Source organism: Macaca thibetana, chromosome 10, assembly GCF_024542745.1.
Source record: "Macaca thibetana thibetana isolate TM-01 chromosome 10, ASM2454274v1, whole genome shotgun sequence".
In the NCBI taxonomy this organism is placed as follows: domain Eukaryota; kingdom Metazoa; phylum Chordata; class Mammalia; order Primates; family Cercopithecidae; genus Macaca; species Macaca thibetana.
In genome coordinates, this window is record NC_065587.1 from 4079113 (window position 1) to 4105380 (window position 26268).

The following is a 26268-nucleotide window of genomic DNA, read 5'->3' on the forward strand; positions in this document are numbered from 1 at the left end:
AGCCTTAGAGTAGCTGGGTTTACAGGAGCCTGCCAGCATGCCTGTCTAATTTTTGTATTTTTAGTAGAGACAGGGTTTCACCATGTTGGCCGGGCTGGTCTCGAACTCCTGACCTCAGGTGATCCGCCCACCTTGGCCTCCCAAAGTGCTGGGATTACAGGTGTGAGCCATGGCGCCCAGGCTTTTTTCTTTTTAATTATTGGGGTGAGTGTGGTGGAAGCCAGGATTCATGGTGGATGTGCAGAGCTGGGGTGACACCTTTAGACCCTGTGAGCAGATAGGGATGGGTGTGGCGGAGGCCAGGATTCCCTGGTGGATGTGTGGAGCTGGGATGACACCTTTAGACCTTGTGGGCAGTCAAGGTCAGGAGTTCTTCTGGGCGGTTTCTGGTGCTGAGCTGTGAGGATCTGCAGGCTGGGTGCTGGTAGGGCCAGAGCTGAATGTTAGGTGGGGCCAAGGTTGAGGGGTGGTCTCAGACCCATGACCAACACTTGGTTTCCAGCCCTGGGGTCACCTATCTGTGGCTGGGCATCTGAGACTTGACTTTTCTAAGGTCTGTCTCATGTCCCTTTTGGGAGAAACGTCACACCTCAAATATTACCTACCAGGACCCACACACAAGGAGAACAGATGCCTGGCCTGGGCCCGAAGGGTTTGTACTTTGTTGTAAATCCCTAGGCTTCAGGAAAATGACTGCCTCCCCAGGCACTTCCTAAGTGCGCTCCGCTGGCCTTTAAACCGGATGGGTTCCTGGGGGGCAGCTGCTCCCATCCTAGGGATGAAGGGGCTGATCTGCAGGGACTGGAAGTAACTGGCCCAATCAGCTGCTGTGCTTGTAGCCACTGGGCTGTAAGGCCTCCCGCAGGCTCCAGTGGCTGTGGAGACACCAGATCCCACCTGCAGGGCGTCTGTGTGGGAGGTCAGTCATCACTGCTTTCTGCCTTGGCGTCCCTGGCCAGCTCCCATTATGGCTTCTAGTCGCCTGGGTCAGGGCTTGATGCGGCGCGGCGTCTGCTTTTGTCCAGCGTGCTGGGGTCTGCCTCTTGGCATGCTTATTGCTTCACTCTCGCTAAGCCAAGGCGTTTTTGTGCAGGTTCATCCTGAGCTGCCTGACTGGCCTGTGGGGAGCTTGGTCCCTCTTGGAGAGGGAGGGCCCTGGTTGGTGGGGCCATGGCTGGTGGGGCCCTGGCTGGTGGTGGCCCTGGCTGGTGGGGCCCTGGCTGGTGGCCCTGGCTGGTGGCCCTGGCTGGTGGGCTCCCTCCAGGAAGCAGCCTGCCCGCTCCACCCCGGAGTGCTCTCCCACGCGATGGGAAAATCTCAGCAAGTTGGGAAACGCTGAGTTGTGAATGAGTTCAGAAATACAGCCACACCGTCTCTTGGTTTTTTCTCATAACTTTACAGTCCTCAGAAGGAATCAGGCCCAGGTTCGATTCTTATATGCTTGAGGTCAGTAGGGCTGTAGTAGGGCGGAAGAATGTGAACCCAGCTCACAGGATATTTAATTTGGTCAGCAAGGTGGCATTGCCCAGCCCTTGCCACTCCCCCAGGTGTATCTGGGCACACTGGGATTTACTAGGTTGAGGAATGATGAGAGGTGGAGAATTGTTCTAAAACTGGCCCTAGGAGACCTGTGAGATGAGGCAGGAACAGCCCTGGAGCTCCAGGTGACTGACGGGCTAAGGACAAAGGCAAGGCCACTGTGTGTGCCCTGCTGGGGTGGCCACTTAGTTATTCCGACTCCTTTGTTTTCTCTGTAGCATCACCCCTGTTTCAGATGTGGACAGTAGGAGTGGGAATTGACTGGGCCCAGAGGCAGTGATGTACAGAGGGGGCTGGCTTTGAACCCAGGCACGTGCACTTTCCTCTGTGGGTCATCATGCTGGGACAGTGACTGACCCGTACAAGAGCAAAGACAAGGACTAGCAATTCGGATCGCTGCAGTTTCCTGGGCCAGAACCTCACCCAGGCACCTGAGGAAGCCGCAACAGCCGTGCCCTGGGCCACCAGCCTGGTGGGAAGTAGGGCAGGACAAAAACAGGAACTCGAAGTGGGTCATGCTCGTTGAACTGGAAACACTGCGTTGATATCTGGGTTATTTCCCCTGGCTGTCGCAAAACACACTTAGATAAACCCTGGGCCTGGGAAGTGTGTGTGTGTGTGGGTGTGTGTGTGTTGGTGGGTGAGGGGGCTGCTGCCCAGGCTCTGCCTTTGTGGGAGGATCCTCCCCTTCCTTGTACTAACCCCACTTGGGATGTCCCAAGCTGGTGGTGAACTTATTGGGCAGGTCAGTGCTGTCGTGTCCTCAGCACATCCTGCAAAGTGCCTGGCAAAACATAGACATGCCACAGATACTTTAAAAATTTTTTTTCCTGCTTACAAAAGTAAGTCATGTTGATTTAATAATATCTAGAAAACACGGAAAAGCATACACAAAAAGTCATTCTTCGACTTAGAGGTGATTAATATTTGGTATTTGTGTATATGTAAATATGCATGAAAGAAAAGCTGAGAAAACATACTGCAGAGTGTTTTCCACGCTACTAATTCCCCTCCTAAAACATGATTTTAAAAAATTGACTTTATCAAGGTCTAATTTGCTGCAATAAAACTCAGACATTTTAAGGCACATAGCTGGATAAATTTTGATAATTGCGTGCACCTGTGTAAACATCACCCGGATAGCAGCAGCCCAGAACCTTCTCCTGGGCCCTGGGCTGTTTTCTCGCCAGGGACGGGTGTGATGCTAATAGCGTTTCATGTAAATGAAATTGTGCCATGTGCACTTCTTTGTGCCCAGCTGCTTTATCTCATTTTGTGTTTTTTTTAAGATTCATCATGTCAGCGGTTCCATCTTTCTGGTTACTAGTCATATTGCATTGTGTGGGTACACTAGTGTATCCGTCTACCTGCTGATGGGCTCCTGGACAGTTCCCAGTCCATTCAGCTTGACTATGTGGATAAAGACACCCTGATCCTTTGGGGGCTATGCTTTTGCTCCTCTTGGATGCATATTTAAGAGTAGAAAGCTGAATCATAGGAAAATGTGTGTGTGTATATATATATATGTATTTTTGAGTGTATATAATATATTTTATTATATTTTTGGAGTCTTCTTCTGTTCCCCAGGCTGGAGTGAAGTGGCGAGATCTCGGCTCACTGCAACCTCCGCCTCCCGGATTCAAGTGATTCTCCTGCCTTAGCCTCCTGAGTAGCTGGGATTACAGGCACCTGCCACCATGCCAGGCTAATTTTTGTATTTTTAGTAGAGACAGGCTTTCACCATGTTGGCCAGGCTGGTCTCAAACTCCTGACCTCATATGATCTGCCTGCCTCGGCCTCCCAAAGTGCTAGGATTACAGGCGTGAGCAACTGCACCCAGCTGTGAATTCTTACAAGAAAATAGAGGACAATTTATAATACTGGAATGGGAAAAGGCTCTCCTAACCAAGATGGAATCCAGAAAGAACAAAGAAAAAGCTAGATTATTTGACTCAATAATTTTAAAATGTCTTTTGTAAGATACCATAAATTATTTTTAAAATGATGGGGGCCGGGTGCGGTGGCTCACACCTGCAATCCCAGCACTTTGAGAGGCTAAGGTGGGCAGATCACTTGAGGTCAGGAGTTCGTGACCAACCTGGCCAACATGGTGAAACCCCAACTCTACTAAAAATACAAAAATTAGCTGGGTGTGTTGGCATGTGCCTGTAATCCCAGCCACTCAGGAGGCTGAGGCAGAAGAATCGCTTGAACCCGGGAGGCGGAGGTTGCAGTGAGCTGAGATTGTGCCACGGTACTCCAGCCTGGCAACAGAGTGAGACTGCATCTCAAATAATAATAACAATAATAATAATAACATAAATAGGATAGAGAAAGGGTTAACTTTTTTTTTTTTTTGAGACAGAGTCTCACTCTGTCGCCCAGGCTGGAGTGCAGTGGCCGGATCTCACTGCAAGTTCCGCCTCCCGGGTTCACGCCATTCTCCTGCCTCAGCCTCCCGAGTAGCTGGAATTACAGGTGCCCACCACCACACGTGGCTAATTTTTTGTGTTTTTTTTTGTGTTTTGTTTTGTTTTCTGTTTTGTTTTGTTTTTTGAGACGGAGTCTTGCTCTGTCACCTGGGCTGGAGTGCAGGGGCGTGATCTCGGCTCACGCCTGTAATCCCAGCACTTTGGGAGGCGTGAGCCACCGCACCTAGCCATCGATTTTTATATCAGTTTAAAATGTTTAAAAAATGTTAACCCAGCCGGGTGCGGTGGCTCACACCTGTAATCCCAGCACTCTGGGAGGCCAAGGTAGGCGGATCACGAGGTCAGGGGATAGAGACCATCCTGGCTAACATGGTGAAACCCTGTCTTGGCCTTACAAAATAATGTACCAAATATCCAGGAAACAATCCACGATTACATTATTTTGTAAGGCCGAGTCCTTTTGATGTTTTTTGGAGGCTGGGTGGTGCGCATGCCTGTAGTCCCAGCTACTCAGGAGGCTGAGGCAGGAGGAGCATTTGACGCCAGGAATTCAAGGTTACAGTGTTCCATGATTGCACCACTGCACTCCGTCCTGAGTGACAGAGCAAGACCCTGTCTCTTAAAAATAAATAAATAAAAAATAAAGTCCTTTGGACAATTTTTCTATTTAATTACATTAATTTATTAATTTATTTACAGTCTCTCTGTTTCGCAGGCCGGAGTGCAGTGGTTCAGTTTCGGCTCACTGTAGCCTCAACCTCTTGGGCGCAAGCCATCCTCCTACCTCAGCCTCTCAAGTAGCTGGGACTACAGGCATGTACCGTCATTCTGGCTAATTTTTAAAATTTAGTTTGTAGAGACAGGGCCTCACTATGTTGTCCAGGTTGGTCTTAATCTTCTGGCCTCAAGCAGTCCTCCTGCTTCAGCCTCCCAAAGTGCTGGACTTACAGGCATGAGACACCAGACCCAGCCAATGTTTCTTTCTCCAAAGCAGGTACTCAGTCTGGCTAGGCACAGATGGCAGGTCTGTCTCACGTGGCGAGGGAGGTGGCACCTGACTGCCTAGCCTCCGAGGCCCTGGCTGCCCTGGTTTGGTCCCTCAGGAGCAAGGCTGGACTCATCTGGTCATTCTCAGAGCCAAGCATTCCTGCTCCAGCCCCCTCTGCTCTGAGCGCCCCTCTGCCCCCAGCACACCCTGGCTCCTCTGGGACAGGGCCTGCACCCACCCTGCTGCCCCATAGCTCAGACATCCCCGAGGCCAGAGCTGGAGGTAAAGCTGGCTCCCAGCCGTTGACTCTGCACGCCGGCCTCTCCAACCAGCAGGCCTGCCGCTGTGGATCTCTGGTGTCCTCGGTTCATTGCCCGTTTCTTCTGTCTCGTCCAGAGTTTTTCGTTGTAGCGGGTGGGAGAGACAGGCAGTCGGGCTTGCTTCATCCCGGTCAGAACTGGGCGTCTGAATGCCGCTGTCCATGTAGGGCCAGTGTGTGCCGTGCCCTGCGGCGCTGTGGCTTCACACCCAGTGGGATCCTCACAGCCCTCTGAGACGCCCCTCGTTGTCTTCCCGGAGGTGGAGACGTGGGACTTAGAGCTCAGCTCACAGGTGCGGAGTGGGGACTCAGAGCGAGGCGGCTCCAGAATCTGGGGTGAGCTCCCTCGTCAAAGGCAGGGACTCTGGGATTGAAGTAGCCCCCGTGGCCTTTCGTAGCAGGGTGCCCGGCGGGAAGAGCAGGGTTCCTGGAGCAAACATCAGTCCAGTTCCCATGACAAAGTTCCCTGAGGCACCGTATGGTCCCTGGAACCCTCGGACACCCCGTCTCGTCGCTAGGACGGGAGGCTGACGCAGGTTTCCTGTGGCCTGACAGTGGGCGTGGAGTGGGGACGGCGGGTGTTCTGTGTTGAGATGCCGACTGGTATGGACTTCAGTTCTGCGGGTGTCATCTAAGCAGGTCTAGGATTAGCCTGATTTACTTCCGGAGCCCACAGACAGGGGCTGCGCAGGTGTGTGATTCCAGCCTGCCCTCCAGAACCTCCTGGCTTAACAGGAAAAATACAGTCCTGTGTGTTGGCTGCCACGTGGGCTGTGCAGGTGACATGCCCGTCCACATGCCACAGTCCTGTTTCCTGAGAGGAATGATTTGGCATCCTCGGGTCCAGGCCTCTTGTGCATGCTAACGGAGCATCCATGCTAAGGAGTGGCGGGGCTGGCAGGGCCGGGGGGCGGGGGTTGGGGCATGCGCAGGACGTTCAGAAGCCCTCGGACCTTGGGTGGTCACCGGGTGGTCCTGTGGGGTGCTGACCAGGCCCCTGCCTGAGAGTGGGGCAGGCGGACCACAGCACCCTCAGGCTGGTATCAGGGGACGTTAGGACGAGGAAGGATTTCTGGGGTGGGTTCCACAGGGAATGGACACTGTTTACTTGAGATGTGTCCCTAGAACTAAAAAGTCTGGGCACAGTGGCTCATGCCTATAATCCCAACACTTTGGGAGGCTGAGCGGGTGGATCGCTTGAGCTCAGGAGTTAGAGAGACCAACCAGGGTAACATAGAGAGACCCCATCTCTCCAAAAAAAAAAAAAAAATTGCTGGGCATGGTGGCACACACCTGTGGTCCCAACTACTTGGGAGGCTGAGGTGGGAGGATTGCATGAGCCTGGGAGGTTGAGGCTGCAGTGATATGAGACTGCACCCATGTACTCCAGCCTGGGTGACAGAGCAAGACCTGTCTTAAAAAAAAAATAAAAGAGAGAGAGAGAGACATTGGTGGCTACTAATGATGTGCTGACAAGGGTCAAAGGTCACATTTTATGGCATGAAATAGCAGTAAGTTATAATTGGCAGGTACCTTATCCCAGCATTATGAACTTTGGGGGCTTGCTATGAGATTTTCTTCATCATCCGTGTGGTCAGAGTAACCATGGCTCAGCCTCACTGGGTTGCAGAGCAGAGGTCTTTGGGCTAAATTTGCCACATATTTTTTTCTTTGTTTGATTTGCATGGTGAGTTTTTCTTTTCCTTTTAAAATTGTAACTAATGTTCTACAATCAGAAGGTTTCCCATAAAAATCCAAATTTAGGCACATCCCTGTGTGACAGCAGCACCTGCAGCGGAGACAAGGGCTGGGGACACAGACATGCAATCATGTCTGGATAAGTCGCAGCTCAGGGCTGACCTGTGGGCGCCACATGGGTTCTGGCTTCTCCCACCTTCTGTCTGTGTATCAGACCCATCAAGGGCTGTGTCGGGGTGGACGTGGTGGGCGGGGAGGGAAGGGGGACAGTTTGACCACTCTCTGAGTTTGCTGCACGTGGGATTTCTGGACTCTCCCTGGCAGTGGTGGGCAGGGCTGGTTTTTGGTCTTCCTTGGCATAGGCAAGCGCTCACCTTTAATTTTTATTGAAGATCAGATGTTCACACGGCTCGTGTTTACTGAGTGGCGGGTTGCCAGGGAAATGCATTTGCGTTGCATGTAATTGCAGGGGGAATCAGAACTCCCAGCCGCTCGGATCTTTTGGGTGTTCTTCCTCTGGGGTGACCCTTACTGCTCGGACTCTAAGCGGGCCGGACATGCGGAGGTCAGTGTGGCCTGTGCCACTTCTCCAGGACCTCAGCATCCCCTGCACTGTGTGTGGGTATGATCCACAGACTTCCACACTGGACTTGGCACTTCTCCAGTGGGCACAGTGGGTAGCGGCCTGCTCTCTCACCCGCTTCCTTCTGCCGGCTCTCACGTGGCAGGTTGTTTTAGTGGAGAGTCCCAGGGACAGCTGCACCCTTGGCTGTGAACTTGCTTTTGTCTCGTTGCATATCCCCAAGAGGCGAAAGACATCTGGGGCCTCCCGACGACTGCGTGAGGTCGGGAGCGGCGTATTCCGCCACCTCGACCCTGCCCTGCCATGAGCATGCTCACACATGTGTACCCGTGTCACTGGCAGACACTCAGTGCTCCTGTGACACACGGGAAACCTGTGCGCCCTCCTGCTGGACGGGAGGCCACTGCGCGTGGCTCAGTTTGATCCAGGAACTTCTAGTGTCAAAACTGATTGACAGCAGGCACTGTTTTCATCTGTGAGTCACCAGCGTGAAATAAATTTGATTTTAGTGGATCACAACAAGCACTAAAAAACACAGAGAACAGAATGGAAAAAGAAGCAACTGGAAGCCAGCGTGCTCTCAGCTGCCCCAGCAGGCATCACCCGGACTGTGGCAAATGCTGCAGCGGTCTGCAGAGAGGGAGCCAGCAAACACGTGAGCCGCCCGAGAACCAGGAGGCCAGGCTCACTCGCTGACGTGGCATTTGATTTTTCTGGAATGTGATGGCCATTTGATCGTTACCTTTATTGGAGAGCTCACTACATGTCAATATGCGTCACCGTGGTGTCTCATGGGCAGGAGAATTTATCTCTGTCAGCAAAAGAATATGAAGGTGCCCCAAATTCCCACCTTCCGCCCTTTGCGAGATGTTCCCACAGCGTCTGTCCACCCGGGTCAGGTATGTTTTATCCCGCGGATGCTGTGGCACGTCCACATGCTACGTGCTGTGCGGGGATGCCGCTTGGAGCCAGCACATTGAGACTCACCCTCGGAGGGCAGTTCCTTCTGCTTCTAGAGAACCGTCTGCATTCTCCTGTGTGCCAGCCCTCGGTGGCCCCACTGCCGTCCGCATGACCTGCCCTCAGATGAGCAGGCGACAGCTCTCCAACCGGCAGACGCTGGCGAGCGTTTCCTGAGCCCCCCTGCAGGGAGCTGCTCTCCGTTTGTTCAGATTCTTGGCCCGGTTCTTTGTTTCCTAATTAGAAATCAGAGTTTCGAAGACTAGGGCGTAATGCCCGTGACACACCGAGGTGAGGAGAGCGGGAGAAGGGTGAGTGCTGCCAGGCCGGAGGCGTCTCACTGTGGAGTCCCCAGCTTAACACAGGGACAATGGCCTGAAGGAGGCAGAGCCTCCATCTCGAGCCCAGCCCTTTTTTGTTTTGTTTTGTTTTTGAGACGGAGTCTTGCTCTCTGTTGCCCAGGCTGGAGTGCAGTGGTGTGATCTTGGCTCACTGCAAGCTCTGCCTCCCAGGTTCATACCATTCTCCTGCCTCAGCCTCCTGAGTAGCTGGGACTACAAGTGCCCGCCACCACGCCTGGCTAATTTTTTGAATATATTTAGTAGAGATGGGGTTTCGCCATGTTAGCCCGGATGGTCTCGATCTTCTGACCTCATGATCCGCCCACCTCAGCCTCCCAAAGTGCCAGGATTACAGGCGTGAGCCACTCTGCCCGGCCGAGCCCAGCCTTTTTGACAAGAAAGGAAGCCATCATTTATCAGACATTTTTGTGCTTGAAACTTTTTCACCCTTTATCTTACTACAGTTTCTAAAACCCCTGTGGGGTTCATCATTCCACCCCCTTTACAGCCATGCTCCAGGCTTAGCGGCTTACCCTCAATAAGACAGCAGCCGCATGCAGGCCAAAGCCACGCCAAGTCCAGCCACTCGTCGCCGCCTGGAGAATGTGTTCCTGCCCTGGCCGCACTACTTCAGGTCTCCCGAGTCAGCGAGGAAGCCCTGTCCTGAGCCGTACCCAGTGCAGTTGACCCCCAAACAACATGGGAGTCAGCGCCCCAGCCCCATGCAGTTGAAAACTTTTGACTTCCTCAGCACTTAACTACTAACAGCCTACTGTTGACTGGATGCCTTGCGATAACATAAATAGCCGATGAACACATATTTCCTATGTGGCCTGAATTGTATGCTGTATTACTACAGTAAAGTAAGCTAGAGAAAAGAAAATGTGGTTAAGAAAACCCTAAGGAAGAGAAAATATGTTTACTATCCGGCAAGTGGAAGTGGATCGTTACAAAGGTCTCCATCCTCGTGGTCTTCATGTTGAGTGGGCTGAGGAGGAAGAGAAGAGGAGGGATCGGTCGTGCTGTCTCAGGGGTGGCGGAGGCGGACGAGATGGAGGAGGTGGAAGGGGAGGCAAGAGAGGCAGCTGAGCTCAGTGCCACTTTTATTGAAAAATCCAGCTGGGCGTGGTGGCTCACGCCTGTAATCCCAGCACTTTGGGAGGCCGAGGCGGGCGGATCACCTGAGGTCAGAAGTTCGAGACCATCCTGGCCAACATGGTGAAACCCTATCTCTATTGAGAGTACAAAAGTTAGCCGGGTGTGGTGGCAGGCTCCTATAATCCCAGCTACTCAGGAGGCTGAGGCAGGAGAATCGCTGGAAACTAGGAAGCGGAGGTTGCAGTGTGCCAAGATTATGCCACTGTACTCCAGCCTGGGCAACAAGAGCAAGACTCCATCTCAAAAAAAAAAAAAAAGAGAAATGAAAACTCCCCACGTCAGTGGACCCTCGAAGGTTAAGCCCATGTTGTTCAGAGGTCAGCGATATTCTTCTTCTTTTTTTTTTTTTGTTTTCCTGAGACTGAGTCTCACTCTGTTGCCCAGGCTGGAGTGCACTGGTGTAATCTCGGCTCCCTGCAACCTCCGCCTCCTGGGTTCAAGCAACTAATGCCTCAGCCTCCTGAGTAGCTGGGATTACGGGAACACACCACCACACCTGGCTAACTTTTGTATTTTTAGTAGAGACAGGGTTTCACCATGTTGGCCAGGCTGGTCTCGAACTCCTGACCTCAAGTGATCCATCTGCCTCGGCCTCCCAGAGTGCTGAGATTACAGGCGTGAGCCACTGTGTCCGCCCTGTGTTCTTATTCTTGACATTCCTCAAGCTGTGCAGACAAGATTGAATTTTATTCGTCTATTAACTTTCCTGTCCCTTTTTAGAGACAGTAATTCCATTTATTAATCTGTGTAAAAGGAACGTGTGTGTAAACGAATGACCCCCGCTGGCATCTGTGTCTTTTTCTTACACCAGAGGAGCAGGTACAACTTGCTGCAGGTCCAGTGTGGCAGAAGGTACCTGGACTCACCCCACGGTGTCCTTGGTTCAGTCTCCTGTCCTGTCTTTAACACCTGTAGTTATTCAGTCATACTCAAGTGGGATCATCATCCCTTCGCCCAGAGTGGCCACCCTCTCACAGCCGCTCGCCCTCTCCCTCCCAGCGGCCACCCTCTCACAGCCGCTCGCCCTCTCCCTCCCAGCGGCCACCCTCTCACAGCCGCTCGCCCTCTCCCTCCCAGCGGCCACCCTCTCACAGCCGCTCGCCCTCTCCCTCCCAGCGGCCACCCTCTCACAGCCGCTCGCCCTCTCCCTCCCAGCGGCCACCCTCTCACAGCCGCTCGCCCTCTCCCTCCCAGCGGCCTCTGCCTCTCCCCGGCTCCTGCCCCTATGTCGCCTTCCTCCACCCACGGGGAATCCTCTGAACCCTGACCCTGACGTTGACACTGTCCCCGCCCCCTCCCCGCCCCCAGGCCTGCGTCACTCCTTCCAGCAGGACCTGTGTGGACCACCTGGCCTCATGCTGGCACCCCTGGCACGGCATGGCCTGCAGCCTGGTCAGCATGGCGAGTCCCTTCCTGGGCTCTTGGAGTCTGTGGGACTGAATGTGCAAGGCTGAAAGTTAGTAACCTGTGGACTCAGGTGACTGTCCTGGAGTCACTCGTAACTTACCGTGCTATCTGTTGTGCAGTTTCCTAAACCAGTCCATCAGATGTTGGGGAACTGACCTGACTGCTGACTCTCAGACCATGGCTTGTTCTCACTGCCTGTCGCCGCTTCTTATCAGACAGCCGTGGTTGTGGTTATCCACAGGCACTAGCAGGTCCCGAAGCCTGCGCTCAGCAGTCCAGGAAGATCGCAGTGTGCATTGTCATATCCATAGGTGGTGGATTCCTGACTCACTGTCTGTGTCATTGAACCCTGCCCCGAGCGTGGCCCGTGCTGGGTCCCGGAGCTGCAGAGGCCTGGCATTAGCCCTGTCTCATAGGACGAGGATGCCATGGTGTCAGGTGCACTCACAGGGTTTCAGTGCCATGGTCACGTCCCTGCAGGACCAGGAGGGCAAGGCCAGTACCTCAAGAAATAGGGGGTGGTTAAGGAGGCGAGCCGTGCCAGACGAGAAGAGCCGCATCCGAAGGCTGGTGGCGGAGACAGGGAAGCTGATCCACGTGCGGGTGTATGAGATGCCCTGAGATCCCGCGTGGCTATCCTGTATGGACGCCAACCCGCAGAGCAGAGAGGGGCCTGGAGCATCAGGGTTCTGGGTTCTAAGGGAGAGGAGAATAAGAAATGGGTGGAAATTGTGTTCTAGAGTCACAGCCTCGAGGACAAGATGGGAAGCCAGGGCCTGGTGTGGTAGTTCATGCCTGTAATCCCAGCACTTTGGGAGGTTGAGGTAGGTGGATCATCTGAGGTCAGGAGTTCGAGACCAGCCTGGCTAACATGGCGAAACCCCGTTTCTACTAAAAATACAAAAATTAGCAGGGCGTGGTGGTGGGCACCTATAATCCCAGCTACTTGGGAGGCTGAGGAGGGAGAATCACTTGAACTAGGAGGTGGAGGTTGCAGTGAGCCGAGATTGTGCCACTGCATTCCAGCCTGGGCAGCAAGAGCAAAACTCCATCTCAAAAAAAAAAAAAAAAAAAAAAAAAGGTGGGAGGCCAGGAGGGAGGCCCAGGTGGGGCACTGGAGGGTCGGGTCCCTAAGAGTCTCTCTGGACCCCACATTCTATACCCAGGAGCAGGATGCACACGGACACCTCCTGGGACCTTGAAACCTCCATTCTCCAGCCAGACTTCTTCCTCTGTAACCCTCTCCCCAGCAAGTCTGCTCCCCTGGGGCTGGCTTCACTTCAGAGGGAATCAGGAGGCCCCACTACTGACTTTTCAAGGGTTTCTGCCGTGGTCAAAGGCCCAGTTCAGACACTACCCTCTCAGGTTCCTAGAACTTAATTTCCATGGGCAACAACTTTAAAAATGATGCAAAATTACTACAAATGTTACAGCATTTTTTTTTTTTTTTTGCATTTAGCTACAGCAAAAACATAGTATTTTAGCTATATTGCAGGTTTTATAGCCAACCTAGGAAGCTAACCACAAATTATAACGTTCTTCTGTATAAAAATATATCATACATGCCTAACAGTAATTCCAGAATAAGCTTTTGGAAGCCAGCTTGCTCAAACTTGGCTTTGCTGTCTTCAATCCCATGCTCTCCTGGGCAAGTTCTTTCAGGCCTTGGACTTCAGTTACCCTCCCATGGCTCTGCTGCCACCCCAGAACTTTCTTTGATGTGCAGGCCTGTAATTGCAGCTGCCCACCAGATGAACATGCCCCGGGTGGCTCGGGTGGAATTGGCCCTTCCTGGTTGCCAGGGTGGAGCATGTCCGGTGCTGTCATCCCCTGGGTCCCTGGAAGTCCCCCCGCACTCCAGTCCCGCCACACTTGGGCTCTGCCTCACTTGCACGCTCCGTGGTTCCAGCCGTCCCGGGTCCTGTCATGTGTCTCCCTCCCACTTGGATTTCCGAACCAGACGCTGTCCTGCAGACAGAGGCCGTGTCTTGAGCATATTTCCCCAAATTTAACATGGTAGCTGGCCCAGAATGGTCAGCATTTGCTGCTTGAATGACTGAGCAAATGGTGTGAAAAATCGCAGCCTCCATCTGGTGACTCGGCTGAATAAAACATCCCGCCGTCTGGTAACACTGAGCTGCCCGCAATTATTTAGCTCTGAGTTTAAAGGTGACCTATAACCATCCTTTTTATTTTTTGATTAAAAAATTTTTTTTTTTTTTTTTTTTTTTTTTGAGACAGAGTCTCGCTCTGTCACCCAGGCTGGAGTGCAGTGGCCAGATCTCAGCTCACTGCAAGCTCTGCCTCCCGGGTTTACGCCATTCTCCTGCCTCAGCCTCCCGAGTAGCTGGGACTACAGGCGCCCGCCACCTCGCCCGGCTAGTGTTTCGTATTTTTTGGTAGAGACGGGGTTTCACCGTGTTAACCAGGATGGTCTCGATCTCCTGACCTCATGATCCACCTGCCTCGGCCTCCCAAAGTGCTGGGATTACAGGCTTGAGCCACCGTGCCCAGCCAAAAATTTTTTTTTAATATTTGGAGATGGGGCCTTGCACTGTTGCCAGGACTGGAGTGCAGTGGCACCATCACAGCTCACTGAACTCCTGAGCTCAAGTGATCCTCCCTCCTCAGCCTCCCAAAGTGCTGGGATTACAGGTGCACACCACCACACCCAGCCTGAATATCTAATGAGAATATTAAAGCAGAATATTCTCAGCTTCTTGGAGTTGGACTGATTTTACCTGTGTTGATTCTGATGAATTTATTGACAGAAGGACGTGGTGTTTTACAGATGCCTGCTGTGTGCCTGTATCTGAGATCATCGCCGTTGAGGAAACAGACGTTCACGGGAAACATCACAGCAGTGGAAAATGGCAGAAAATGGAAAAGCCTTATGCTTTTACAGGTGAGAGAGCCTAAATGTCTTCTCCCACAGTCTTCATTAATTCTATGTAGATTACATGAGAGGGAACTTTTTTGTTACTAGTTTAACAAGCTCAATGCGTTGGTTTATCTTTATGAAATCTTCCTAATTTTTTTTTCCCAAATGCTACCTTTAGTTAATGTTTTAGTTAATGGTCATTTTTTCCCTTTTATTTATTTATTTATTTATTTTTTGAGACGGAGTTTCGCTCTTGTTGCCCAGGCTGAAGTGCAATGGCCCGGTCTCGGCTCACTGCAATCTCCACTTCCTGGGTTCAAGCGATTCTCCTCCCTCAGCCTCCTGAGTAGCTGAAATTACAGGCGCCTACGACCAGACCCGGCTAATTTTTTGTATTTTAAGTAGAGACGGGTGTTTCACCGTGTTGGCCAGGCTGGTCTCGAACTCCTAACCTCAGGTGATCTGCCCGCCTCAGCCTCCCGAAGTGCTGGATTACAGACGTGAGTCATCACATCGGCCCTTTTCCTTTATGTGACCTAAAACGTTTGAAAGATAGGATGTTTTTTCTAATATACCTTGAAAGTTACTAACTCATTAGAAGGTAAGAGAACCCCTGGGGAAGTTCAGTTAGGAACCTATAATTAGCTGCATTTGGTGCATATTCACTTGAGGTGTTGTCAGTGACGCTGCAAACCTTGCACTAATGAGCGTGTTTGCTTCTGTGCAGTTCACTGTGTAAAGAGAGCACGACGGCACCGCTGGAAGTGGGCGCAGGTGACTTTCTGGTGCCCAGAGGAGCAGCTGTGTCACTTGTGGCTGCAGACCCTGCGGGAGATGCTGGAGAAGCTGAGTACGTATGTGTTTGGACTGAGACAGGATGGCCGTGGTGGCACGCGCACTCCTGATTGGGTGATCTTCCGGACGTGTCTCCCCCTTTCATGCAGCTGACCATACTGCAGGTGGACATGATGAGTCAGGCTGACTTAATTCCTCATTAGCTGACCAGCCCAGTGAGTGCAAAGGGCATGGGCTCCACAGCCTGGAACCTGGCATGGAGTCCAGCCCCCTGCTCACTAGCCAGGAGGCCTGGGTGCAGGTCACTTACCCTTCTGAGCCTCAGTTTCTCTTTCTGGAAGTGGGGATGGTAATAGCTTTTACATTCGAGGTGAATGTGAGAATTAAACTGGACCCATGGAGTAATACAACTCATATCTGTCTGGGATGTGTCCATATCTTTTTTTTCTCTTTTCTTTTCTTTTTCAAGATGGAGTATTACTCTGTTGCTCAGACTGGAGCACAGTGGCGTGACCTCAGCTCGCTCCAACCTCCACCTCCTGGGTTTAAGTGATTCTGCTGCCTCAGCCTCCCGCATAGCTGGGACTACAGGCATGCACCACCACGCCTGGCTAATTTTTGTATTTTTAGTAAAGACGGGGTTTCGCCAAGTTGGCCAGGCTAGTCTCGAACTCCTGACCTCGAGTGATCTGCCCACCTTGGCCTCCCAGAGTGCTGGGATTACAGGCATGAGCCACCATGCCCAGCCAAGGATGTGTCCACATCTGAAATGTAGTAGGAGCCTGGAGCCTGGTGGGTTAGTTATTGTATGCTGAGTAACAAGACTTTGTCACCCTTAAAAAGTAGTAGGATGAGTGGAGACATAATCTGTACACCAAACCCCCATGACATGCACTTTACCTATATAACAAACCTGCACATGTACTCGTGAACTTAAAAGTTTAAAAAAAGAAACATGGTTCACACACACACACACGCAAAGTGGTTGGTGTTCATTCATTTTGTATTCATAACACTATTTCATGTTGTTTGCTTATAACCCTAATACACAATTTTTTTTGAGACAGGGTCTCGCTCTGTTGCCCAGGCTGGAGTGCAGTGGTGTGATCTTAGCTCACTGCAACCTCCACCTTCCAGGCTCAAGTGATCCTCCCACCTCAGCTTCCTGAGTAGCTGGGACTACAGGTGTGTGCCACCCCGCCTGGCTAATTTTTTTGTATTTTTTTGTAGAGACAGGGTTTTGCCGTATTGCCCTGTCTGATCGCATACTCCTGGGCTCAAGCGATCTTCCCACCTCAGCCTCCCAAAGTGCTGGGATTACAGGTGTGAGCCACTGAGCCCAGCCGATACACAGTCTTGACAACTCAGTATAGGCTTCACCCGTAGAATAGAAATGGCACGTGTTTAGGTTAGTTTTATGTATCTTTGAATGAATTTGGCATCTACATCAAGAAAGTGAATTTCAGTTTATTAAAAGGAGGTGTTCCCATATATCCACTTCAGAGCAGCATCCTTGCTTGAAAGAACCCTCCTCTTGATTACAACTGGGGTGGGAGGACCTGTGTTTCCACACTTCCCTATTTAATCCTGGAGGACTTGGCCTCCACCACCTGCTGTCGTGACAAGCTCATCCTCACCATCCTCACATCTCAAACCACCACAAGCCCTGTTCCTGTGCGTGTCGTTCCGCACTAGGCTGTTCAGAAAAGCGCGTCCGTTTCTCCCACCTTCCCCTCCTCTGTTTGTCTCTCGACTCCCTGCTTTCTGTCCATCCTGTTTTCTTTTTTCTTTCCCTTTCCTCCCATCAAACCTGTTTTCATGAGACTTTAGGTGATTGGATTCCAGACCTGATCCTATAGGTGCAGACTCCAAGAGAAAGTTCTCTGAACCCTGCCTTCCACTGGAGAATGTGTGTTCATTTTCATCTTTATAATTGTGCATTTGGTATAGTCTACTTGTATGTAAAAATTGTATATGATTCTATTGTTTCAGCTGTTCTGCAATTTTAACTTCTAACCCTGTTATCTGTTTCAGTGGGTTTTTTTCTTTGTTTTGTTTTTGTTTTTTGAGACGGTCTCACTCTGTCTGCCAGGCTGGAGTGCAGTGGTGCAATCTCGGCTCACTGCAAACTCCTCCCAGGTTCAAGCGATTCTCCTGCCTGAACCTCCTAAGTAGCTGAGATTATAGGCGCCCACTACTACACCTGGCTAATTTTTATATTTATTGTAGAGATGGAGTTTCGCCACGTTGGCCAGGCTGGTTTCCAACCTCTGACCTCAAGTGATCCGCCTACTTCGGCCTCCCAAAGTGCTGGGATTTCAGGCTGTTTTAGTGTTTGATTATCATGTCGCAGACACAGAGGATCTCACTCTGAGTGTGCACTGGGTGAATTTTCTTGCTGAGCACACTTGTGTAACCAGCACCAAGATAAAGAAGCAGAATATTGCCAGCTCCAGGGTCCCCCACTGTGCCCCTGTGGTCATGACTCCCCAAAGGGGAACCACTGCCGTGACTTCTAAACAACTAAGTTCATTGTTGTACTTGATAGAAATCAGATCATACAGTATGAACCCTTTTGTGCCTGGCTCTTGGCTCAACGTGACACTTGTGAAGTTTTCCACGCTGTTTTCCACCATGGTGGCGTGTGTTAATACTCTTGCATAAGTTTTCCACGCTGTTGCGTGGGGCTGCCGTTTGTTCATTCTCTAGGCTGTATGGTATTCCGTGATGTGAATGTTACGGCCATGTATTCACCCATGGTGCTGTGGCTGGTCATCTGGACAGCTTCCTGATGCGGGCTGTCATGAACAGTAGCATTGTGAACATTCTAGAGCATGTCTTTTGCGCCCGTCTGCATTTCTCCTGGGTGCATAGCTGGGAATGGAGTTGCTGGGTTGCATGAGTTTGTTTCATGTGTTGACTTCAGAAGACGCTGCCAGCCTGCATTCCTCCCTCAGGGTGCGGGAGTTCTGGTTGCCCCACATCTTAGCCACACCTTTACATCTTAGCCGTGGTGGGGAGTGTTAGTAGTCTTGCATTGTGATTGTAATTTGCACTCCCTAATGGTTAATTAGAAACACATTCATTTGTTCATGGGCCATTCGGATATCCCTTTTTGTGAGGTTCTGTTCAAGTCTTTTGTGCATTTTTCCGTTTGGTTGTATTTTTTTTCTTTCTTTTTTTTTTTTAGACAGAGTCTCACTTTGTTGCCCAGGCTGGAGTGCAGTTGCGCGATCCTGGCTCACTGCAACCTCTGCCTCCTGGGTTCAAGCGATCCTCAGTTTCCTGAGTAGCTGGGACTACAGGCCACAGGCGTGCACCACCACACCTGGCTAGTTTTTTGTATTTTTTAGTAGAAACGGGGTTTCGCCATGTTGGCCAGGCTGGTCTTGAACTCCTGGCCTCAAGTGATCCACTTGCCTCGGCCTCCCAAAGTGCTGGGATTATAGGCGTGAACCACTATGCCTGGCTGGTTGTATCTTTTTCTTAATGATGTGTAGAAACTGTTTACATATTGTGGATCTGAATCTTTTATTGAATTTATGAATTACATAAATTTATGTAATTCATAAGAATTACCCATTCTATAACTTGCCTTTCAATCTCGTATTTTTCTTTTTTTTTTTTTTTTTTTTTAAGAGATGGAGTCTTAGCCTGTAATCCCAGCACTTTGGGAGGCCGAGACGGGCGGATCATGAGGTCAGGATATCGAGACCATCCTGGCTAACATGGTGAAACCCCGTCTCTACTAAAAAAAAATACAAAAAACTAGCCGGGCGAGGTGGCGGGCGCCTGTAGTCCCAGCTACTCGGGAGGCTGAGGCAGGAGAATGGCGTAAACCCGGGAGGCGGAGCTTGCAGTGAGCTGAGATCCGGCCACTGCACTCCAGCCTGGGCGACAGAGCCAGACTCCGTCTCAAAAAAAAAAAAAAAAAAAAAAAAAAAAAAAAAAGAGAGAGAGATGGAGTCTTGGCTGGGTATGGTGGCTCACGGCTGTAATCCTGGCACAGCCAGGCCGCGGCGGCTGGATCACCTGAGGTCAAGAGTTCAGGACCAGCCTGGCCAACATGATGAAACCCCATTTCTACTAAAAATACAAAACTTAGCCAGGCATGGTGGCACATGCCTGTCCTCCCAGCCACTCCAGAGGCTGAAGCAGGAGAATCACTTGAACCCTGGGGGCAGAGGTTGCAGTGAGCTGAGATCACGCCACTTCACTCCAGCCTGGGCGAAAGAGCAAACCTCTGTCTCAAAAGAAAAAAAAAAAAAAGGGGAGATGAGGTCTTGTTCTGTCACCCAGGCCAGAGTGCAATGGCATGATCACGGTTCACTGCAGCTTTGAACTCCTGAACTCAAGCAATGCTTCTGCCTCAGCCTTCCAAGTAGCTGAGACTACAGGCACATGTCACCATGCCTGGCTAATTTTTTGAAAATGTTTTCATAGATCTGGGGTCTTGCTGTGTTGCCCAGACTGGGTCTCAAACTCCTAGACTCAAGGAATCTTCCCACCTCAGCCTCCCAAAGCATTGACATTACCAGGGTGAACTACTATGCTCGGCCTATTTTTATGATTTTAAAAACTTTCTGGTAAGCTTGTGTCCTATTGAAGACATCCTTGTCTACTCCAAAGTCATGAAGACGTGGTATTCTCCAAGCTCTATTGTTTTCCGCTTCACATTTAGATCTACGTAACCCATTTGGAATTCATCTTTCTGTACAGTGTGAGGTGAGCAGTCAAGGTTCATTTTCCTCTTTCTTTTTATGTATTCGTTTTTTCAAGACAGGGTCTCACTCCGTCACCCAGGCTGGAGTGCAGCCGTGCGATCATAGCTCACTCTGGCCTTGAAATACTGGGCTCAAGCGATCCTCCTGCCTCAGCCTCCCAAGTAGCTGGGACTACAGGCACGAACCACTGTGCCCAACCTAGTATTTTCATTAAATATATACATCTGCTTGACCCTGTAGCATTTACGGGAAAGTCTCCTTTTCCCTACTGCACTGTTGTGTTTTTTTTATTGTTTGTGTATAGAAATGTGATTGAATTGTGTATTTCACCTTGCATTCAATGACCTTGCAAAGTTCACTTATGGGTGCTAATAGTTTGATGATTATTTTAGATTTTTGTCAAACACGATCACGTCAGCTGTGCATAATAACAGTTCTGTTTCTTCCATTTTAATTCTTCTCTCTTTTATTTCTTTTCCTTATGTTTTTGCCCTGGCTTGGACCAACACAGGGGTGCTAGCCGCATCCTTGTCTCAGTTCTGATCTCAGGAGAAAGCTTTTAGTGTTTCACCACTAAGAATGATGTTTCTTAGGTTTTTAATAGATTTTAAAAATCAGATTAAGACAGAATTTCCTTTTAATCTGACTTTTCTGAGAGTTTTGTTTTTTTTAAGTGGAGAATAGGTATTTAATTTAATAAATGTCTTTTCTGCATCAATTGAGATGATTGTATGACTTTTTTTCAGTTAATTTGTTGAGTTAGATTAATTTCTCATTATTGCATTCCTGGAGTAAACAAACCTCTCTTGGTTGTGATGTAGTACTCTGTTTATGTATCACTGGATTTGACTTGTGGATATTGTGTTTAGGATTTTTGCACGTAGGTTCAGGGGAGGGATGTCTGAATGTGAGCCCCCTTCTGATAACGACCTTGTCTGGTTTTGTTCCCAAGGTCACAGTGGCATCATACAAAGAGTTCATACATGTTTGTTCTTTTCTGTTCTCTGGAAGAGTTCCTATAATCTTGAGTTTATTTTTTCCTTAAATGTTTGGAAGAATTCAGTTGTGAAACCATCTAGGCGTGGAGTTTTCTTCATGGGAAGTTGTCGTTAATAGCTTCGGTGTCTTTTTTTTTTTTTTTTTTTTTTGAGACGGAGTCTCGCTCTGTAGCCCGGGCTGGAGTGCAGTGGCCGGATCTCAGCTCACTGCAAGCTCCGCCTCCCAGGTTTACGCCATTCTCCTGCCTCAGCCTCCCGAGTAGCTGGGACTACAGGCGCCCGCCACCTCGCCCGGCTAGTTTTTTGTATTTTTTAGTAGAGACGGGGTTTCACGGTGTTCGCCAGGATGGTCTCGATCTCCTGACCTCGTGATCCGCCCGTCTCGGCCTCCCAAAGTGCTGGGATTACAGGCTTGAGCCATCGCGCCCGGCCGCTTCGGTGTCTTTATTAGCTGTCAGACTATTCGGATTTTCTATTTCTTCTGGTATTTCTGACAAATTTTGCTTTTTGAGAAGTTTAACCATTTCATCCAAATTTGTGAGTTTATTGACGTGAACTTAGTAGTAAATTCTTCATTTTCTTTGTAATATTGGTAGAATCTGGAGTGATGTCTCACTCTATAGCCCAGGCTGGAATGCAGTGGCACAACCATAGCTCACTGCAGCCTCGACCTCCCAGGGTCAAGTGATTCTCCCACCTCAGCCTCCAGAGTAGCTGGAACTACAAGCGCACACCACCACACCCAGCTAATTTATTTATTTATTTATTATTTGACATGGAGTCTCACTTACTCTGTCACCCAGACTGGAGTGCAATGGCGTGATCTTGGCTCACTGCAACCTCCACTTCCTGGGTTCAAATGATTCTCCTGCTTTAGTCTCCTGAGCAGCTGGGATTATAGGCGCTTGCCACCATTTCCGGCTAATTTTTGTATTATTAGTAGAGACAGGGTTTTACCATGTTGCCCAGGCCGGTCTCAAACTCCTGACCTCAAGTGATCCACCTACCTCGCCCTTCCAAAGTGCTGGGATTACAGGCGTAAGCCACTGAGCGTGGCCTAATTTTTTTGATTGTTTGTCGAGACAGGATCTCACTGTATTGCCCTGGCTGGTCTTGAACTCCTGTGCTCATATGATCCTCCTGCCTTGGCCTCCCAAAATGTTGGGATTACAGGCGTCAGCCACTGTGCCTGGCCAGAATCCTAAGTGTCAATCAATGACTTCTGAAACACACAAAGCTTTGTAACTCAAACCCATCCAGGCTTCTGTCACCCCAGAAGTCTTCTCATGATGTTTCCCAGTCAGGTAGGGAGCCCAGGCTGGTGTTGTCTTGTAGCTGTGGTTGTGGTTGTTTTGCCCACTCTCGAACTTCACGTGTGTGGGACTGTGTGACGTGTGCTCCAGGGTGGAAGGCTTCAGTCTCTCTGCGTACTGTTTTCACATTGAGTCATGTTGTTCACGCCCCAGTAGTTTGCTTATTTCATGACTGAAAGATGTTCCATGGATGTGTGGACTGTATCTCGTTGATCTCTTCTTCAGGTGATGGGCGTTTGGGCTGTTCCCACTGCTTCGCTGTTGTGTAGAGTGCTGTGATGAACATTTGTGTCTGGGTTTTTTTGTTTTGTTTTATTTTGTTTTTTTTGAGACAGAGTCTCGCTCTGTCACCCAGGCTGGAGTGCAGTGGCATGATCTCAGCTCACTGCCAGCTCCGCCTCCCAGGTTCATGCCATTCTCCTGCCTTAGCCTCCCAGGTAGCTGGGACTACAGGTGCCCGCCACCACGCCCGGCTAATTTTTTGGATTTCTTTTTAGTAGAGACGGGGTTTCACCATGTTAGCCAGGATGGTCTCGATCTCCTGACCTCGTGATCCGCCCGCCTCGGCCTCCCAAAGTGCTGGGATTACAGGCGTGAGCCACCGCATCTGGCCCTGTATCTGGGTTTTTGTATGGACTTAAGTTTTCAGTTTTCTTGGGCAGATACTGTCTTGTTGCTTGTATTGATTTGTTAGTTAAGCGTGTTATTTTAAGTAGCAGAGTTACATGAACCCACCAAAACAGAAATGTGGAAGTTGTTATAAGAAAATGGGGGTGACTGAGGAAACCCAAGCATGGGAGTTTGGTGGGGTCCCTGGAGAGACGGAAGTGAGGTTATTGGCTTCTGTCTTTCCATCTCCACGAGCATCTCCCTGTGTGGCTTCTTCTTTCCATGCCCGCCTGTCCACTTCTCCTAAGACTCTTCCCGACGTCTCCTTCCTTCTTCCTGCTGTCCGCACGCTCGCCTCCTTCACCTGCAGAAGAATGAGGCTGCCGCCCCAGCATGTGCACCCGACAGCACCCTTCAGAGCAGAGAGAGTCTGTCGCAGTCGGAATTCTGAGTTCGTGGGACTTTCATGGTGTCTGACACAGCCTTTGCTCAGTTGGACAACCTGTTAATTTTCTTGTTTCACAGATCAGGAAACTCTTTGTCATTGTTCTTTAACATTTAAAAATACTTTCCTTCAGATACTACTAAGCAGAATCCTAAAACTCCCACGGTTTGATTTTGTCCAGTAGCAGAGCTCTTCATTTTGATTTTGTTATTTTCTTTTTTTTTTTTTTTTTTTTTTTTTTTGAGACGGAGTCTCACTCTGTCGCCCAGTAGCAGAGCTCTTCATTTTGATTTTGTTATTTTCATTGCTATTTACATGTTGTTGTCTTGCAGCATCCAGACCAAAGCATTTACTGGTATTTATCAACCCGTTTGGAGGAAAAGGACAAGGCAAGCGGATATATGAAAGGAAAGTGGCACCACTGTTCACCTTAGCCTCCATCACCACTGACATCATCGGTAAGGTGCAAATTCTGTGTTAACTATGTAGAAGTAAGTTTGAAACATGATGGCTGGGCGCGGTGGCTCAAGCCTGTAATCCCAGCACTTTGGGAGGCCGAGACGGGCGGATCACGAGGTCAGGAGATCGAGACCATCCTGGCTAACACGGTGAAACCCCGTCTCTACTAAAAAATACAAAAAACTAGCCGGGCGAGGTGGCAGGCGCCTGTAGTCCCAGCTACGCGGGAGGCTGAGGCAAGAGAATGGCGTGAACCCGGGAGGCGGAGCTTGCAGTGAGCTGAGATCCGGCCACTGCACTCCAGCCTGGGCGACAGAGCGAGACTCCGTCTCAAAAAAAAAAAAAAAAGAAAAATGATTCAAGTATAGTCACTAGAAAAGTTTGTTTTTTCTAGACGGTGTCTCACTGTATTGCCCAGGCTGGAGTGCAGTGGAGCAGTCGTGGCTCACTGTAACCTCAGCCTCCCTGGCTCAGAAAATCCTCCTGCTTCAGCCTCCCACACCATGTGCCATCATGCCTGGCTAATTTTTGTATTTTTTGTACAGGCGGGGTTTTGCCATATTGCTCAGGCTGATCTCGAACCCCTGGGCTCAAGCGGTCTTACCCACCTCAGCCTCCCAAAGTGCTGGGATTATAGGCATGAGCCACTGTGCCCAGCCCAAGATTTTTATCCTGTAAGATTATTTTAAACAAAATAGAACTTTTTTTTTTTTTTACATACCAGAATGGGAAGAATGCAAAATAAATAACTTAGTATTTTCCAGCCAAGGCTCAGCATAGAAGGCATCAAGAAAAACACTGAGAAGATAAAAGGGCAACAATTATAGTCAGAAAATTATCAAAAGAGGAGACACAAAGGATTAATAAGTCTTAGAAATAATCTCACCAATAAATGACATTCAGAATGCATAATACAGTACCACAGTGCACGTGCTGGATGTGGAAAGGCGGGGAGAGACCGTGTTTTGTGAAATGATGTTAAAAAGTCACTTGGTAATGTGGGTTGAGAGCCTGAAAAATGAGGGCATTTTTGCCCAGTATTTTATGTTTTCTAAATCTCTCCTAGGACACAGTCAAGTTCACAGAGATGGATGCACGCAACAGCCCGTTGCACTCTTTGTATTATAGCAAATCATTGGAAACAACTTACTTATTTTTATTTTTGTTTTTAGACGGAGTCTCACTCTGTTGCCCAGGCTGGACAGGCTGGAGTGCAGTGCCATGATCTCGGCTCACTGCAACCTCCACCTCCCAAGTTGAAGCAATTCTCGTGCCTCAGCTTCCCGAATAGCTGGGATTACAGGCATGTGCCACCACACCCGGCTAATTTTTTGCATTTTTAGTAGTGATGGGGTTTCACCATGTTAGCCAGGATGGTCTCAATCTCCTGACCTCGTGATCCACCCGCCTCGGTCTCCCCAAGTGCTGGGATGACAGGCATGAGCCACTGCGCCTGGCAATGTAGCGTTTCTAAAGGGTCTTTACAAGGGATTTTTTTTTTCTTTTTTTTTTTGAGATGGAGTCTTGCTGTGTCGCCCAGGCTGGAAAGCAGTGGCGTGGTCTCGGCTCACTGCAAGCTCTGCCTCCCAGGTTCATGCCGTTATCCTGCCTCAGCCTCTCGAGTAGCTGGGACTACAGGCGGCCGCCACCACACCCAGCTAATTTTTTTTGTATTTTTAGTAGAGACGGGGTTTCACCGTGTTAGCCAGGATGGTCTCCATCACCTGACCTCCTGATCCGCCCGTCTCGACCTCGTGATCCGCCCGTCTCGGCCTCGCAAACTGCTGGGATGACAGGTGTGAGTCACCGTGCCCAGCCTACAAGGGATTTTTAATGATAACAAGGTGATTGGGATATACCAGGAAAACAAGGGTACAAAACTGTGTGTACAGTAGAATTTCAATAGAAGTTTACATTGGGTATAGAGACTACACTAACATCTTACTACATTTTGGTATAGAGTACAATTTTGAAAGTTGTAAAATAAGGAACTTGTATAGTAAGGAAACTTGTATAATAAGGAAAAATTATAAAACAGATGTAATCTCTTTCAAAGAAATTATTATTTGCCAGCAATTAAATGCCAGGAATGCTGCATCTCATCCGGCAGACTGTGGCCCACGACAGGGCCATGTTCACGTTCCCTGAGGTCAGCTTGATCCCGTCCCGTAAGAGCCATGTAGGATTGAAGAAAGCATTTTATCTAGGAAACCCACCTGAAGGTGTTACAGGAACTCATTTTAAAAGAATGGATGATTTGCCTTTTACAAGAGGACTCCCAGATGTGAATATAAACTGCATGACGTAATTTTTCCCCACAGTTACTGAACATGCTAATCAAGCCAAGGAGACTCTGTATGAGATTAACATAGATAAATACGACGGGTGAGTAAGCCGTCTTTCATCGGGATTGAGTCCATTGTTAATGAAAAAGGTTCCACCCACCTCTCTTAGTTTTGAGAGCTCCCTTTCCTAAATCTGCACCACCCCCCCCCCCCCCCCCCCCCCCCCCCCCCCCCCCCCCCCCCGCCGCCCCCATCCCTCCGCCCACAACCAATTGTAAAAGTAAACATGCTCCTTACAGAAAGGCCAGAAAAAAAAGGCAGAAAAGTGCAGAGT

At 49.8% G+C, this 26268-nt stretch overlaps 1 protein-coding gene across 1 annotated transcript in view; it reads left to right on the forward strand.

The window, feature by feature from the left end:
* Window positions 1-26268, forward strand: part of CERK (ceramide kinase) — a 461681-nt gene that overhangs the window by 407653 nt on the left and 27760 nt on the right. Inside the window, exons 3-6 of the mRNA XM_050805874.1 lie at window positions 14217-14330; window positions 15034-15156; window positions 23523-23648; window positions 25971-26034. Coding sequence (XP_050661831.1) covers window positions 14217-14330; window positions 15034-15156; window positions 23523-23648; window positions 25971-26034 — 427 coding nt within the window. The remainder of the gene's footprint in view (window positions 1-14216; window positions 14331-15033; window positions 15157-23522; window positions 23649-25970; window positions 26035-26268) is intronic.